Source organism: Aspergillus vadensis (assembly GCF_003184925.1).
Source record: "Aspergillus vadensis CBS 113365 unplaced genomic scaffold BO88scaffold_2, whole genome shotgun sequence".
NCBI classification, from domain to species: Eukaryota; Fungi; Ascomycota; class Eurotiomycetes; order Eurotiales; family Aspergillaceae; genus Aspergillus; species Aspergillus vadensis.
This window is the reverse complement of record NW_020292040.1, coordinates 245,391-262,126: the sequence shown is the minus strand read 5'-3', so window position 1 is coordinate 262,126 and position 16,736 is coordinate 245,391. Positions and strand designations below refer to the sequence as shown.

Here is a 16,736-nt window from a genome sequence, read left to right as displayed (position 1 = left end):
AATCATGTCTTCTAGATTACCTGAGGACGAGGAGGAACGTCAGGAGAGCCCTTCGGAAAGGTCAGACTCATCCTCTCAGCTAGTCTTCCTCCCACCCCCCAACAGTGAGCCTTCATCCGTCAGATGGGATCGGCATGCTGCTTTCGAACCGGTTGTTGATCCTTTTTTCAACCTTGTGGCTCGTCGAGAGGACGGCAGACCCCGTCTCTTCCCTCCGTTCTCGGGGTGGAATGAGGAAGAATCTAGAGCTTGCGGTGACCCCTATTGCAAACACGATGTCGTCTTTCATGAGCATGCACTTGACAAGCACGAGACATGCGAGTCCTGTGGCCTTGTCCCGGCGCTCGGTTGGTTCTATCGTTGTGGTGTAGACATCACCGGCTTCTCCCACCGCATGGAACCGGGCCAGGCCCCCGTCCTCAGTCCTTGGATATCCGACGCCATCAAGGCTGGTCACTACACGGAAATACAGAAGAGAATATTGATGTGGCAGAAAATTAGGGTCCTGCAGACAGTTGCCGCAGAACACTCCGAACATCTTGTTGCTTTCCCTGTGACTGGAGTCATCTATGGCATAGGCGATGACGATGACGATGACGACGAGAATCCGCACGTGGATTTTGTCGAAGACGTCTCCAATACCGATCCAGACCAGTTTTCCGAAGACCGCCCCTTGCTACAATCGTCAGTCTACCCTCCTTGCAGCCATCGCGCCTGCTACAACTGTGCACCTCATCTTCAAGAACGAGCATGGGGCAGCATTAACGAGGTGTGCAGAGACACGGCTGTCAGGGCTCCCAGTCAGTGGGATTTGCGTGACCGCAGCATATCGGATGCAAACATTGTCAGGAACTTGGGTCTCCGACGTTTCTCTCCATCACGTCCCGGAGCTGAATCAAGCACATCGCTCGCTGAGGACAGTAAATCACCATCGGCCCTGTTGAAGAAGCTTGTGGATAAGGCGACCAAGAGGTCCGGTTCGTCTAAACATACCAAACCGACTACCACCGTTCTTCCGGTCCTTACTGCCCAAGTTGCTGGGTCCGTTGCTGGTTGTTTTACCAACGCTCCTCCTACCGCATCAGGTGTTGCTCAATCTATAGAACCACTCGCTACTCCATCTGCTCAGCTATCTACTCAGCAATCTACTCAGCCATCTGCTGCACCAATCACCGCGCCCCTTCCGCCTCCTCATCTTGAAATTCCTGAGTGGCTCATGGCAAGTGGCAGTTCGTCTAGCTCACACTCCACGAACTCGACCGCTAGGAACCCGCAAGCAGGGTCGTCGCAAGCGGGACCATCTGGAACGTCTCGACGGAGCTCTACTATCTCAGGACAGCCAGCGACTGCCCAAGGCGCATGGAACAGTATTAACAAGCATCCTCGCCGCCCGAACGTCAGTTCTCGCACCCCGCGTACTATCGTTAGAGTCCCGGCAACCGTGAATGAAGAATACGAAGAAGACCATTGGTCCGGAAGAGGTCATGAAGAAGAAGAAGACGATGCTGATGAAGACTACGACGAGGACGATGAAGATGACGAGTCGGGCGGTTGTCTCCTTGATTTCGCGTCTCGTGCAGAGGAGGACAGAGAACGCCGTTCCTGAAGTAATGATCGACCAAAGATACGAGCGCCCAAAAATCAGCGAAATATTACTGGCGTACAGCCAGAAGGGTATTCAGCCAGTGGTGACGGCAATCAAGTTGCTACTATTACGATGATCCGCTCTTCGCGGGATGAGCACGGAATCCTGGCTCCTGCGTGAACACTACTTTTCCTTAAGTAACTAATGTGGGGGTACGAAAATTTCCTTTTCATGTACTAATTTCTCATATGCCTGAGCAGAATAAGCCGACAGGTCAATGATCACAGCAAAGTCTTTCTTCTCTAACTAATTAATCATTAAAATAATGAAAAGCAATCTCCAGTTTGTCATTATCTGGATGTTGGAAATCAAAACATAAGTAGTATCTATTCTAGTAGTATCTAATCACCATCTAATCTGCAAAACCCACACCGTCGGCATCCCCCCAACCGCGGCAGGTCCATCCATCCACCCACCAGGACCCATCATTCCGAGCCAATTCCGAACCTCGGCACCGCGCCAAGCGCAGCTGCTGGTCAGATGCTTGGATTGACGATCACGCTCGCTCTATTTCCCCCCATGACAATAAAGTCCCCGAACTCCCCAGTGTCCGCAGACTCTAGCAATGTCGACATAATCACCACTGCGAGAATAGACCACCATGGCCGAACACGAACCCGAACCCTCCTCTCCACCCGCTGCTGTCGCGGACAACGAAAAACACAACAATGAGGGGAACCCCCCGCAGGACGACTGTCGCTCACCATCACCACCACCACCACCACCACCGGTATCGTCAATAACCGGCGCTGGACGTCGCCGCCAACAGCTGCTGGCAGCTCTCAAGGCGACAGACCGGACAGTCGACCGGTTCGATAGGTGAGCCACTGCCCTTCTCGCAACATCCTCAAACCAAACACCTCCGAGCTTCAATCCCACTAACTCCGACACCCCCCACACACAACAGACTCATATCCACCGCCGCCGGCCAGGAACGAGTCCTGGCAGTAACAGGCTACCTCGCACACACACTACACCACATCCTCTCCTCAGCACCATGGATCGCATTGCAAGCGCGTCTCAGCCTGCTCGCTCGTCTACGCAACAAATCCTCCACACCACCCAACCCTAAATCTACATCATCATCATCCTCCTCCAAATCACCCCTCCTCGCCCTCTCCTCCCTCATGTCCGAAACCCGCTTCACCCTCCGCCTCCTCGGCCTCTTCCCCCTCTGGACATGGGGCTCTCAGACCCTGAAACACCCACCGGCAGATAAACCCCTCTACATCCTGACGTTGCTGCAGGTGTTCGTGAACGTGATCTACCAGGCGCTCGAGAACGTGGGGTATCTTGCGCAGAAGGGGATCGTGTCGAAGCGGTTCGTGGATCGGTGGGGCGGCATCGATAAGTGGTATATTTGGAGTACGAGGGCGTGGTTTGGACATATTTTCTTCCAGTTCTTTGTGCTTTGGAGGGGGACGGTGTTGAGGAGAAGGAAGCAGATGGAGGAGGAGGAGGAGGCTGGAGTTGAGGGTGTCAAGGGGAAGGAGGAGAAGAGGGAGGCGTTGAGGAAGGAGATTCGGGCGTGGAGGAAGAGTCTCGTTAATAATGTTTGTTGGGCGCCGTTGTGTCTTCATTGGTGCTTTGAGAAGGGTATTGGGTTCCCCGAGCATTTTACCGGGTTGGTTAGTTTTATGGCCGGGGCTTGGGAGGTTTGGGATTCTTGGGTCGCTACGGGGTTGTAGTAGGGGATCTTATGGGATTGGGGTGGGTTTCATGTTGTATTGAGCGATTATTGCGTATGGTTCTTTTTTTTTCTAGTTGTTCTTGGCAGGGTGGTATACTATAGATATAGATCGGGATGGAGAAGACGGATAATTTTACTAGCTTGCTATGCTAGGAAAGGGTCTCATCTGTCCATGTAACACATCCATTTATTTACCAAGCCAACACCTGACACCCGAGCAAATCATAGTCGTCGTACAAATAGACAGTCTAGATCCCTCAACCGACCAAACGCCAAGTAACCAAGCCAGAACGTCTACTCATTGGATCCATGTTCCCAGCAAGCTGGACCACCCCCTAAGCATTCGGTGCCGACGTTCTCGCCAAATCGATCGTCGACGCGCGCTGAGCCGCAAGCATATTCCGATATATCTGGCTACACAACAGTCCATCCATAGGCCAGGTATACAGACCTTGTTCTGTCGACGGAAGCTCATTCATCGCCTCGTCCACCTTTTCTTGGTTCCAGACGAACGCCCCCGCATCGACAATCCGCACACTGCTAATATCGTAGCCCTCGAAAGAGTCCAGCTGAGTGACATGTGCCCGCACATCGACAAGCCTCATGAGCCCGCTCTCATATTCGTAGATTCTGTTGCGATGTTCTTCATTCAATCCGAGGATGAGCATCCCTTCGACTCGGTGCTGCGGGTCCTCTGAGGGCAGCATGACGGGTGTGCTGTCCGGGCTGAAGTGGTAGAGCTTGAACCCGTACACAGTTGCGTGCATCATGCATTTGGCAATGTCCGTGGTCTGCGGCATGTCGAGGAAGTATTTTAGTGCTGTGGGGAGCATGAGGACTCCGTAGACGAAGCGAGCTGCGCAGCCCGGCTTCTCGAGCAGATGGTTTACCTCATCGTCTGTCAATGTGTTGTTTCGTGCTTGCAGGAAGTCCGAGGGGTAATCAGCCTTATCGTCCATGACTTAGAGTTATAAGAGTGGGACAGGTTAATCAAATGAGGCAAGCAAACGATCTATCGGTAGTAGTATCAGTGGTCCCCTGATGGAGAGAGAGTCTCGTGTTGCGTTGCGGGAAATGTCTCAGTGTGATTAACGTTCGCTCATGGGGGGGTTAGCTAAAGAGATAGCAATGGACAGGTGATGGGTATATAGCTATACAAGGCCGTTAACAGAAACTTATATACTGATGGCCATGTTGGACAGAATGTTGCTGTGAATACTCATTTGCTCGAGTCACCAGGACTGGTCGAGCTGTTGCCCCGGCGTGCAAACATAGCCCTGTGTGCACATAGCACTATATAGGGGAGCAGTATTCTGATGAACTCGCCAACTGGGCGAAAGCCAGGTTCACACGGCTCTGGTCAGTTCGATGGTACATGTATACCCTTGTCTGCCGAATAGGGAAGTCCCGTTCATAGGCAGCAAGTTGCCGGCAAGGCAGTCGCCGCCCACCACAAGGCTATTGTCCTGACAGTGCCTTGGGCATGGAAATGCAGAGCCAGAGACAGCCTGGGCTGGTCCAGGCTGACTGATGCCATGCCCTGGCTGTCATAGAAGCACTCCGTGCATGCATGCAGGGAGGATAGCTGCCTCAGGCAGATGTACAGACACGGACACAGTGTTACCGGGCGGTGCAATGCACACGCATATCCCCGACAGTCACAGCAGAGTGAGGGGGGAAACAGCCACAGTGACTCAGTTTGTGCAAAGCATCATGGCTTATAAAGCAACGATGGAGAAACAACACCTAAATATTAGTTGACCCCAGATAAATACTAGTTAGTTGTAGTAGTGGTTAGTTGGGGGACGATCAAGAGTGGATACGACCGGCTTCCATACGCTTCTCTCTCCTCCCCAGGCGGTGGCGGCAACCGGGTTTGGTGGCTCGTGAATCTGCAACAGCTTAAGTCATCAAGCCCCCGGTAGGGCCTGGCACTATCGTCACCTCTTAACTGGAGCTCTCTCTCTGCCATCCTCCGATCTCACTTCCAACTCCCTCCCCCTCTGCCATCCCATCTCATCCTGTCAATTTACTTCCCTCCCTCCGCCATCTCTTTCGGTCTGGTGGGATTTGTATCTCTGTTTCGTTTTCCCATCCCCCTTCATTTTCCTCTTTGTCCCTGTTGCCGAGCTTCACCAAATCCGGTACAGCGACAGTCCTTGATACGTACCCAAGTGTCTACGTTGCTTTACGCGCCTTATCCAGCTTCCCCTCAAGATGAGCGCAGAACCCGATCACACCCACGACAAGAAGAGGGTGAACCTCCAGTACGTGATGGAACCTCTGGCATCAACTTCTACATCGTTCCAAGAAGCTAACCTCATCGCACAGTGACGCCTCCGGCGCCGACAAGAAAGAGGTAAAGACTTTTGTCTGCAGAACGGGAAGGGACCTTGATGGCGAATACTAACAACCATCGCGAAATAGGAACTCGACACCTCGACGGCTATCTTGAAGAAGAAGAAGAAGCCCAACTCCCTCATGTAAGCTAGCTCTGGCCTTGGTGCGGGGATGCTGGTTGGGTACTGACTGTCTGGGTGCTAGTGTCACCGATGCCGTCAACGATGACAACTCCGTTATTGCTCTCTCCAACAACACAATGGACACCCTCCAGCTGTTCCGGGGTGACACCGTTCTCGTCAAGGGCAAGAAGCGCAAGGACACCGTTCTGATTGTTTTGGCCGATGATGATCTTGATGACGGAAGCGCTCGCATCAACCGTGTTGTGAGACACAACCTGCGTGTCAAGCACGGCGATATCATCACCGTCCACCCCTGCCCCGACATCAAATACGTGAGTTCTACTGCTCTCGGCGTTATCCAAGCGACTTCTTACTGACCTCGCTTGTTCTCATCTACAGGCCAAGCGTATTGCCGTTCTCCCCATCGCCGACACCGTTGAGGGCCTCACTGGCTCCCTTTTCGATGTCTACCTCGCCCCCTACTTCCGCGAAGCCTACAGACCCGTGAGACAGGGAGACCTGTTCACAGTAAGAGGTGGTATGAGACAAGTGGAATTCAAGGTTGTCGAGGTGGATCCCCCAGAGTATGGCATCGTCGCCCAAGATACCATCATCCACTGCGAGGGTGAGCCGATCCAGCGCGAGGATGAGGAGGGCAACCTCAACGAGGTCGGTTACGACGACATCGGTGGCTGCAGGAAGCAGATGGCTCAGATCCGTGAATTGGTCGAGCTGCCCCTTCGCCACCCCCAGCTCTTCAAGTCCATCGGTATCAAGCCTCCCCGTGGTATCCTCATGTACGGTCCTCCGGGTACCGGTAAGACTCTGATGGCTCGTGCTGTGGCCAACGAGACTGGCGCTTTCTTCTTCCTGATCAACGGTCCCGAGATCATGTCCAAGATGGCCGGTGAATCCGAGTCCAACCTGCGCAAGGCCTTCGAGGAAGCCGAGAAGAACTCCCCTGCCATCATCTTCATTGATGAAATCGATTCCATCGCCCCTAAGCGTGAGAAGACCAACGGTGAAGTCGAGCGTCGTGTCGTCTCTCAGCTTCTGACCCTGATGGACGGTATGAAGGCCCGCTCCAACGTGGTTGTCATGGCCGCCACCAACCGCCCGAACTCCATCGACCCCGCCCTCCGCCGTTTCGGTCGTTTCGATCGTGAGGTCGACATCGGTATCCCCGACCCCACTGGCCGTCTGGAGATCCTCTCGATCCACACCAAGAACATGAAGCTGGGTGATGATGTCGACTTGGAGACCATTGCCGCCGAGACCCACGGTTACGTCGGTTCCGATCTTGCCTCTCTGTGCTCTGAGGCCGCCATGCAGCAGATCCGTGAGAAGATGGATCTGATTGACCTCGATGAGGACACCATTGACGCGGAGGTCCTGGACTCTCTGGGTGTTACCATGGAGAACTTCCGTTACGCCCTCGGTGTCTCCAACCCCTCCGCTCTCCGCGAGGTTGCTGTTGTCGAGGTGCCCAACGTCCGTTGGGAGGACATTGGTGGTCTCGAGGAGGTCAAGCGCGAGCTCATCGAGAGCGTCCAGTACCCTGTCGACCACCCCGAGAAGTTCCAGAAGTTTGGTCTTTCTCCTTCCCGCGGTGTTTTGTTCTATGGTCCTCCCGGTACTGGTAAGACCATGCTTGCCAAGGCCGTGGCCAACGAGTGTGCTGCCAACTTCATCTCGGTCAAGGGTCCTGAGCTGCTGAGTATGTGGTTCGGTGAGTCCGAGAGCAACATCCGTGATATCTTCGACAAGGCCCGCGCCGCTGCTCCTTGCGTTGTCTTCCTGGATGAGCTGGATTCTATCGCCAAGTCTCGTGGTGGCTCTGTCGGTGATGCCGGCGGTGCCTCTGACCGTGTCGTCAACCAGCTTCTGACTGGTAAGTTGATTGTCTCGATGTACCTGAGTAGTTGCTAACTTCCAAACAGAGATGGACGGTATGACCTCCAAGAAGAACGTGTTCGTCATTGGTGCCACGAACAGACCTGAGCAGCTCGATGCCGCCCTGGTCCGTCCTGGTCGTCTTGACACCCTGGTCTACGTTCCTCTGCCCGACCAAGCCTCTCGTGAGAGCATCCTCAAGGCCCAGCTCCGCAAGACCCCTATCGCTGGCGATATCGACCTTTCCTTCATTGCCAGCAAGACCCACGGATTCTCCGGTGCTGATCTCGGCTTCGTGACCCAGCGTGCTGTCAAGCTTGCCATCAAGCAGTCTATCGGCGCTGACATTGAACGCCAGAAGCAGCGTGAGGCTCAGGGCGAGGATATCAAGATGGAGGACGAGGAGGTCGAGGAGGAGGACCCGGTGCCGGAGCTTACCCGGGCACACTTCGAGGAGGCGATGAAGTCGGCCAGACGCTCCGTCAGCGACGTGGAGATCCGTCGCTACGAGGCGTTTGCCCAGAGCCTGAAGAACTCGGGTGGCAGCAGCTTCTTCCGCTTCCCGTCGGCGGGTGAGGTGACGGACAACAACACGTTCGGTGAAGCCGGCAATGACGACAGCCTCTATGACTAGATTGGTTGCATGTTTCCAAGTTAGTTATCCATCTGCACTACTACTACTTAGAAACAGCGGGTTTTGAGGCCGGGATATAGCCCCGGTCGAAATTCGTATTGGGTTACAGTTTCCTTTTCTTTTCCTTTCCCGTTCTGAGATTGCGAATATCTGTCTCGCATACTGAGTACCATAATATAAGCTTAAAGAGTAAATGAATTGCACGTCTTGGTAGACAACCCCCCACTGTTGTACAAAATAATGAGGCATGCATACATGCCCATGCTGGTATCAGGATAATGCAACGCCGTCCGTAGTAAACCACCAAAGCAACGCCGTAAGCAATAGCCTGACAAGAAGTATCCAGATAAACCAAACCAAAACACCATACCAACACGCCAGCCACGAAACAAACGAACCACCCACGCCACACCACCCCACACAGACAGGCAAGACCACCTACATATCATTTGATCTTACTCCCCGCCTTCGACTCCTTCTTCACCTTCTTGACCGGACTCGCCGTATCCCCCCCACCTTCCTTACTATTCTTCGACCCCTTACCACCACTCCCACCACCACCACCCTCCTCCTTATGCCCATTCTCAACCTCCCCCAAAATATCCCCCCCATCCTCCGCAACCACCACCTCCCTCAACACCTCCTTCAACGCCCTAACCCCCTGCTCCACCACCGCCGACGGAATCCTCACATCAAACGCCTCCAGATCCCCAATCCCACTACTACCGTCCTCGTCCCCATTGCTTTGTTGTTTCGCTTTATTCGCCTCCGCTAGGATGGGGTGTTTCCGCCCCTCCGCAGACGCTACTACCGCTTCGAATACCTCGTCGAATCGCTCGCATCGTCCGCCGCGCAGGAGTTCCTGCGCGAGTTTTCGGATCCGTTCTGTCCAGCCGAGTCGTTGGAGTGAGCTGAGGAGTGTGGCGTGGAGGTCTTCGAGCGCGGGTGTGCTTGTTAGGTGCTGGAGGAGGTCGGATTCGAGGTCGGAGGTGGTGGATGAGGTGGTTGTGGTGGGTTGGTTGGGGGAGGAGGAGGAGGGCATTATTGTTGGTTTTGGAGGGTTGGGGTTGGTGTAGTGTAGTGTAGTATAGTGTAGTAAAGTGGTGGTTGAGTTGAGGTGACGATAGGTAGGTGGGCGCGGCGCGAAGCGGGAACCAGGTGTAGCGCTTGCGTTTCGTATAGACGGTGGTCACCCAGACAAGGGAGATAGAATAGGATAATCCGAGCTAGCGCAACAGGTACCAAAGTATATATATAGATATAAACCCCAAGTCGGTAGTAGCGTGCGACTCTTGCTCGTGAGAAACGAGAGGGTACAGTATCTGCGATCGCGATCGGTTAGCGGGTACTAACTACGGTTCTGGAAAAGATTGCGCGGGTTGGAGTAGCTTTCGCGGTATCTAAAGGGGCCGGGGGTTTTTTATATTTCTGTGTGTCTTACCTGTCTGGTTCGCGATGTGATAGGGAGCGTCGGAGGAGGTGTAAAGGTAGAGAAAGAGGGGGAGGAGGAGGGGATGGTTGAGGAGAACTTGGGGGCGAAGAATAATCCTAGTCCGGGGAAAGGCGAGCCTTGCGGTCGTCGGAGGTCAGCGCAGGAACCGCCGATAAGATGGGTTGCCGCTTTTGATTAGCGTTAATCTATATAGTAATGACCATGTTGAGAGGTCATGATATGAATGTGGTCAGGTCTTGCCGTTCATTTCTGGAGGGTTTTGAGATTGTAGATTATAATAGGATTGAATCTATGGAGTGCAAATGATAGGGTATCTCTCACGGCGAAGCTGTTCTGCTGCTGCTGCTCTGTCTTATGCGCACAACTCCTGCAGCCAACAGATTAGACACCACCCACAGAGCTACTATCTTCATTGACTATATTCAGAATGAGCTATAACGATAGTCCCGAGTTGATCGGGCTTGGTCGAGTCGGACGCGTGATGCGCTTCGGATGACTGAGTCAAAACGGCCAATGTTTGGACTGTGCCAAAGGATGCATCTGAGACGACGATTGTCAGCTACGAGCAGACGAATGAGCTAAACAAGCAATCCCTATAGCATGAAGGACATGCGTATAGCCATCTTGGACCTATCCCAGGAGTGATAAAGCCCTATCACATCTCGAACACCGAGATTCGAATGCCGTACCTACGCCAGGGTTCACTGAGCCGCTATTTACGTATCCACCATGATACCGTGGACAACACTCGACGATTACAATGACTTCAAGAAGCTGCACATATCGTCCGTCGAGTACACGAGCGGCGAGTATTGGTGGTCGATATTGCGACACGCAATTTCCTGCTTTATGAGAATCTCTCCCTCCAGATGTGCGATTTTACCGAATCTACTATTGTCGCGGATGATGAGGATATGGCAATGTTCGTATCTGAAGACTTCGCTTCAGTCAAGTCCGACATTGCGCGCTTCGGCTCGATGATGTACGAAGTTATCTCTGGAATACAGTTCGAATTCTACGTTATACCCGATATCGAGACCGACCTAGACGATGATCCAGTATCCAAGACATATATAACCTAGCCGACCGATGACAAACTCCCAAATACGAATTCTTTATTCCTTGGGGATATCATCAAGCGATGCCGGGCCGTGAAGGATACCTCACAATGCAGGAAGTTTGCTACGCCCTGAATAATTCCGGTCACAAGAAGCCAACGGATATTCTTACGGAAGGTTAGCCGCCTGGCATCGCATCGCATCGCATCACACAGCACTGCATCTCCTCCCGTATGTATTTATCTACCATAGGGCGTATATAGGCGCGCGCGAGAGAGAATGCGGGGGCATATCCTTAACATGGCTATTCAGGGTACATCCGATATAAATAGCATCACCAACGGCGGTTGGCGCATCGAATGGACTTTGACCAGAATGCAATCATTGCGCCGGGGTGGGTATGGGTATACATATACTACATATTATACGAAACTTACGTAGACATACATGGGGCTCCACTACCCTCGAGGCACAAATAATCTCCCTCCCATTATGTACTTGATGCATGTAAGCAACAAGGAGGCAGGCATGAACGATGGCTGGCTGGCTCACACCCACATGTTCGTGTAAGGATTTTGCTGCGAGATGCCAGGGATTGGGGTGTCACAACCGTATGGAAAAAAATAAAAGAAGACACATGATTGCGGGATGGCTGGTTCTTAGTACTAGCTTCGCAAGGGGAGGGAGGGATGTTGATAAGATGTACGAGGTAAGGCAGGTGTCGTTCCGTTGTTCCGTCGTTCCCCCATGCAATGCAGGATGGACCAGATCCGGGCGCTTAGTAGTTGCTTCCTTGATTCATGTGGACAGCGCACGGTGAGGGGGGTGAGGAATATAGCAGGGTGCTGGTTTTATTCTCATGCGTGCGAGATTTTGCTGTTACTTAGTATGGATCGGATATTTCTGTCCCCGTCTGATGTGATCGGCGTGGCCGATGGAAAATCTCCTGAGTTGGTGAGTAGATACTATTCAAGTGATAGACTGTGTGTGTGTTATACTGCCGCCTCAATAGCGGCGGCTCAAGGGTAGAACACAAGCGTGCTGTGTTGCTCCGGCTGCTCCACAGTCATTGAATCCGTTCGTATGGATTGTTCTCAGCTGCAACGGATGAAATTCGGTGGCCATGACTTTAGACTCGGCCGTTGTCTACAATCTGCTGTAGAATCAGTATTATTCACTCCTACACGTAGGACCCTCGTCGATTATACGTAAGCTGTATCTACTATCTACTAGCTGAGGTGGGGATATCGATGGTGCAAATAGACTTCTCCGGAGAGTCAGGCACACGGAGACAAAGCCCTTCGGCGATAGTATCCGAGGAAAGTTAAATATAGCACCGGCCATCCAAGCTCGAGTGGATTGGAGGTAAAAAGTGCTAGAAAAAAGGGGCAAGGGGAGGAAGATGATGGAGACGAGTGGAAAAGAGTTTTCTCTGATGGAGCCATGGATGTCCTTGCATGGACATTCATCGACAATTCAGCGTCGAGATGGGGAACGAATGGCACGATGACAGCGGAGGATTCGGACCCAGAGAGCATCCGAAAACGTCGAGGCTCCGGCACTATTGAATTTTGACAGCGCCTGGCTTGAATAATAGTGGGAATAACCAACCCCCCTCTGTCCACTGGCCGTTAAGCCTGCCGGGCGATGCTTCTGGTTTGCATGAACCCCCATCGAGTCATCGACACTAGTAGCATTTGTGTGATAATAGTGCTGGTCACTAGGATGGGCGCTTCGTTAGTGTCCTCAGTAATCGCACGGAACTTCAGCCAGGGGATGGGGCCCCGTTTCCACCATTTGTTCTTATCAGTTTTCAGTTTTCTGCTTGGAGCAATTGTTTGGCGCTTGGATCCGGCGATGGCTCTCCTTTTTTAATTAATTTTCTTCAACCCTGATTTTTTCCTGGTTGGACTATCCACCCGTTGTCTGCGAGATGCGTCACCAAGTGATTCTGCCCAGCATCTGGGCTGGGAACGAAGCAAGGATGAGGGATCCATTAACGGAGCCAGTTACTGGAGAGGGGGGTCGGACTGAGCCGATAAACGGCCGACAGTAGAATCCGTAGATGCCATCGATCCCCGTCATATGGTAAGACCAAGGATATTGACTTAACCCACGGGGATGATGATAAAATGGAGATGCCTGAGCTGTCTGGGTAGACTGTAGAATGGATGTACATACAAGGAAAGTGAGCAGCGGAGAGTCCAGACCGGCATCACGTGTGGCGATCCAACTTTAGAAGCGCCTCTTGGTTTTCCCGTTCGGCGGTTCGTTGGACTCCGCGCCCAACCAGCTTCTTGTTCGGTTGCTCTCATCCATCGCTGCCTCTCATCTGCCTGTGGATGTCCACCCTTTCTTCTTGCGATCACCCCAGTTCATCAGTCGCCCTGCCTCGTGGTGTTTGATCTCTCATTATCGCCCAACCAACTATCAACAACGAGGGTGTTCTTCTTTTTCTTCTTCTCCCTTTGGCACATCTCATCCTCCGGTTGGACCCCCAGAACTTGGCCGAGCTTCCCCGCTCTCGCTGTCGCTGCATGCCTTGTTGGCCTCAGGATCCCCCTCCGCTCCTCTTCCATCACGGCTGCTTTCCATGCTTCCTCGTCTCTTCTTCCTCGTCTTTACGCCTTCTTCCTCTCCACTAGCTCTTTTTATTTCCTCTCTCTCATAATTATCTCCTTCCTCCCGAATCTCCTCCAGATCAACTCCGCGCTTCGCACCTTCGGACCATCTTCACTGTCGGTGTCCTCATAACTCACCCGCTTTCCGTCCCTCCCGTTCATGTGGCACGCCTGCTCGACCAAGTTTGGCTCCCAACACTCCTCATCCGCGTCGGTCAGTCCGTGATTGACAACTTCAACGCCTTCTGTGCGACCGGGTCCGTCCTTTGTGCTCAATCTTTGGCGACTTGTCTCGGGTCTAGAGGCTGGCGCTTCGCTGAGTCTGCTAGCCGGTCCGACGTCCTCCCCAGCCCCCTCCTCTACGTGTCTCGGGGCGTCGTCACCGTTACTTGAATGAATTCATTCGCCATGTCTCTTCATACCTCCTATCATGCCGACTCGGATGCGGACGACGAGTACGAGCGCAGCGTGATTACCTCCCCCCATCTGGCCACCGACTCCGAGGCCTCCCCTTCCGAATCAGAATTCCCGTCAGCAGAGCATACTCCTACGACTTTAGCCAATGTGGACGAGAATCCCCGATCGCCCCGAACAATCATCACTGAGTGGACTGCTGAGGAATGTGCCAACTTTGTGGCCGCCCTTGGTCTTCGTCAATACTGCGCCGCGTTTCTAGGTGAGTCCAAGGGATCAAAACAAAGGCGCTAAGACGTCCGGGTCACTGACTGCGTGGTGCTTGTGTTACAACAGAAAATGAGATTGTCGGCGAAGCGCTCATTGCTTTGAAGCATGATGAACTCAAGGAGATGGGGATCGCGAGTGTCGGACATCGATTGACTATCTTGAAGAGCGTGTACGAAACGAAAGTCAAGCAAGATATTCCGATTGATGCAGATCACTACATCCCGCTTTGTATGTCCATGACTTCCCTGGTTTGCAGATGCTGCCTGTGATCTGTCTTGCTAATGTGTTTACCTCGGTAGCCGCGGACCAAAGTATGAACGAAACCGCCACTCAGGACGATATTTCCCGGTTGATTCGGTCCATTCGCGTACGAGATGACCGTATCATGTCTATGGAGTCAGAAATGCGACGGATTGCAGAGGAATACCGTCGACTGCGCGAAGAGCTTCTGCCCGTGTTCAAGATGGCGAAAGACAAGTCGCAGCCGTTGCCCCCGCCTTCTTCTGTGCCAGGATCCGGGTCGGAAGGATACCATGATGGGCCGACGCTCACATCGCCATCCGGAATCACTCTGTTGGATCGTTCTGGAAGTATCCTATCTCGGACGTTCTCCAAGCGTAACCACACTGGCGGCACTACGCCCAAAACCAACTCCCCTACCCATATTCCTCCGTCGATCCACGAGGGTCGCATGTACAGCGATGGGCTAGATCCGTCCACCGCGAATTCCTCCCACTTGACTATGCTGAACGGCAAGTCGCAATTATCCCCAGGCATTCCGTCCCCGACCTCTCCAGGCAATCAATATGCTCCACAGACCCTAGCCTCCCGGGCATATACACAACCGAGTTCTAGCAGCATAAATCATGTTTCTCACAACCACCACGACGATACCGCGGCGTCACAGTCGCGGCCGGATCGTCTAAACCCTACACCAACACAATCTACGCGCCCCGATATCCCCACCCGTTCAGATTCAAGGGCGACTCAGGATCCACCTAGCGTGGAGATCTTCAAGTCTTTCCGCGTGTCGATGGACGATCCATGCCACAAGGTTCTTCCGGCTGCACTCAAAAAGTACAACATCAACGCGGATTGGAAACAATATGCACTATACATTGTATACGGTGATCAAGAACGATGTCTTGGGCTCGAGGAACGCCCACTCATTCTATTCAAACAGCTCGAAAAGGAAGGACGCAAGCCCATGTTTATGTTGCGAAAGCAGGTCCATCCCATCGATAGCGGCATGTATTCCGGGGGAGGGTCTGCACCGAATAGTGCCGGCTTTGAGGGGGGACGACAGGCACAGATCAATCTGCCCGGCGGCGTGCTGTGAGCAGCGCACCGCAGCATTATTCTCGATGGAAGCATCATCACGTTTAATTGTCGCTTGAGATACCCCCGGACCCTGACATGGGGTCGTTTCATTCCTCCCATTCTTCTCGATCTTCTCTCAAACCATTAATGCGGGCTTCTTCTCGTTGTCTCGATTATCATCATCATCATCATCATATCAGCGGTGTTACGGTGTTGGGGATCCCGGAATAGGAAAAGCTCATAAATCAGCGTGGCATTTGTTGGGTTTCTCTCTGCACTACTATCTCTTCTTTCATACTGGCTACCTTATGTCCGAGTTTCAACACATACTATTTACCATCTTAATTTCTCTGAATAAATTTCTGTCTACCTTTATTCTAAACTTATCATGTCTACTTCCGGATTTACGCAGCATTCATCGTGACCTGTACTTTTCGATGCCCACTTCAATATTTCTCCACGCATATTTGAGAGAACTCGGCATGGATAGATTAAATAGATGGCTTACATTCACCCCAGCATAATTGCCAGTCTAATCAGGATCATTCCAGAAATCTTTAACCAATCATATCACAATCGACTGTATAAGTAGCATTATATGACATATATTACTACTCCCTGGTTAGTTAAGTATACTAGTAGCTGAACCTACTATTATTCGTCTTTGAACATACATACTAGTCAGTAACTAGTAATCACCACAGTACTTACTTACTAGTGTCCTACTTTGCGGCAACTACTACCAGTAATTACTATGTGGTATCCAGTCTGGCATATCCTCCAGACATTAAGTATAAGTATATCCCTTAGTCATGGCTTGAATGTACTAACTAAACATAGTACTTACTACCTGATTAGTTGGATTTCACATGCTAGTTTAGCAGTAGTAATGATGCTGCTGCAGTGTAGAAATTACTACTACTACCAGTAGTAACTGAGTCTGAAAGTCCGGGGTGTCTGTTTATCTCTAGTAAGTACTGATGGTTCATGATAGGGGGCCATGAGAAAGTATATTTTAGTGCTGTGGCGTTACTACAGAAATCTAAATCTGATAGTACCAAGTGTGGCTTTAGTTTCAGTACTATCTAGGCAGTTATTAGTAGTAGTACTACTACCGCACTGATCAACTGATGTACTAATGAGCAGTTGAGATTGACTTAGTTGTAGTATATAAGTGGAAGGAAGAAACGAAGATACTGAAAGAAATAGTATACTATGTCATATATGTACTTCTCGTACCCATTACAAGATCATGGTGCTAAACGTAGGCACCACA

The 16,736-nt window shown here is 52.0% G+C and overlaps 6 protein-coding genes across 6 annotated transcripts; 4 read left to right on the top strand and 2 right to left on the bottom strand.

Moving 5' to 3' along the window:
* Positions 1-4: 4 nt before the first annotated feature.
* Positions 5-1,742, top strand: BO88DRAFT_431728 (uncharacterized protein; the record flags this gene model as incomplete). Its single annotated transcript, XM_025709315.1, has 1 exon — positions 5-1,742. One exon carries the CDS (start codon positions 5-7, stop codon positions 1,604-1,606), a length of 1,602 nt encoding a protein of 533 aa, XP_025567059.1. The 3' UTR covers positions 1,607-1,742.
* Positions 1,743-2,178: 436 nt separating this feature from the next.
* Positions 2,179-3,378, top strand: BO88DRAFT_400902 (uncharacterized protein). Its single transcript, XM_025705707.1, has 2 exons — positions 2,179-2,464; positions 2,553-3,378. Exons 1-2 carry the CDS (start codon positions 2,247-2,249, stop codon positions 3,331-3,333), a joined length of 999 nt encoding a protein of 332 aa, XP_025567058.1. The 5' UTR covers positions 2,179-2,246; the 3' UTR covers positions 3,334-3,378.
* Positions 3,379-3,414: 36 nt separating this feature from the next.
* BO88DRAFT_91656 (gamma-glutamylcyclotransferase family protein) lies at positions 3,415-4,580 on the bottom strand. Its single transcript, XM_025713256.1, has one exon. The coding sequence runs from the start codon at positions 4,292-4,294 to the stop codon at positions 3,671-3,673; it is 624 nt and encodes a 207-aa protein (XP_025567057.1). The 5' UTR covers positions 4,295-4,580; the 3' UTR covers positions 3,415-3,670.
* A 706-nt stretch (positions 4,581-5,286) lies between these two features.
* cdc48 (AAA family ATPase CDC48) lies at positions 5,287-8,324 on the top strand (the record flags this gene model as incomplete). The annotated part of the gene is made up of 6 exons (XM_025712274.1): positions 5,287-5,602; positions 5,667-5,694; positions 5,763-5,818; positions 5,880-6,129; positions 6,197-7,688; positions 7,738-8,324. Exons 1-6 carry the CDS (start codon positions 5,553-5,555, stop codon positions 8,322-8,324), a joined length of 2,463 nt encoding a protein of 820 aa, XP_025567056.1. The 5' UTR covers positions 5,287-5,552.
* A 445-nt stretch (positions 8,325-8,769) lies between these two features.
* BO88DRAFT_330929 (uncharacterized protein) lies at positions 8,770-9,366 on the bottom strand (the record flags this gene model as incomplete). The annotated part of the gene is made up of 1 exon (XM_025702654.1): positions 8,770-9,366. The coding sequence occupies one exon, from the start codon at positions 9,364-9,366 to the stop codon at positions 8,770-8,772; it is 597 nt and encodes a 198-aa protein (XP_025567055.1).
* A 4,353-nt stretch (positions 9,367-13,719) lies between these two features.
* BO88DRAFT_91565 (adaptor protein STE50) lies at positions 13,720-15,624 on the top strand. Its single transcript, XM_025713255.1, has 3 exons — positions 13,720-14,132; positions 14,207-14,368; positions 14,440-15,624. Exons 1-3 carry the CDS (start codon positions 13,850-13,852, stop codon positions 15,477-15,479), a joined length of 1,485 nt encoding a protein of 494 aa, XP_025567054.1. The 5' UTR covers positions 13,720-13,849; the 3' UTR covers positions 15,480-15,624.
* The last annotated feature ends 1,112 nt before the right edge of the window (positions 15,625-16,736 follow it).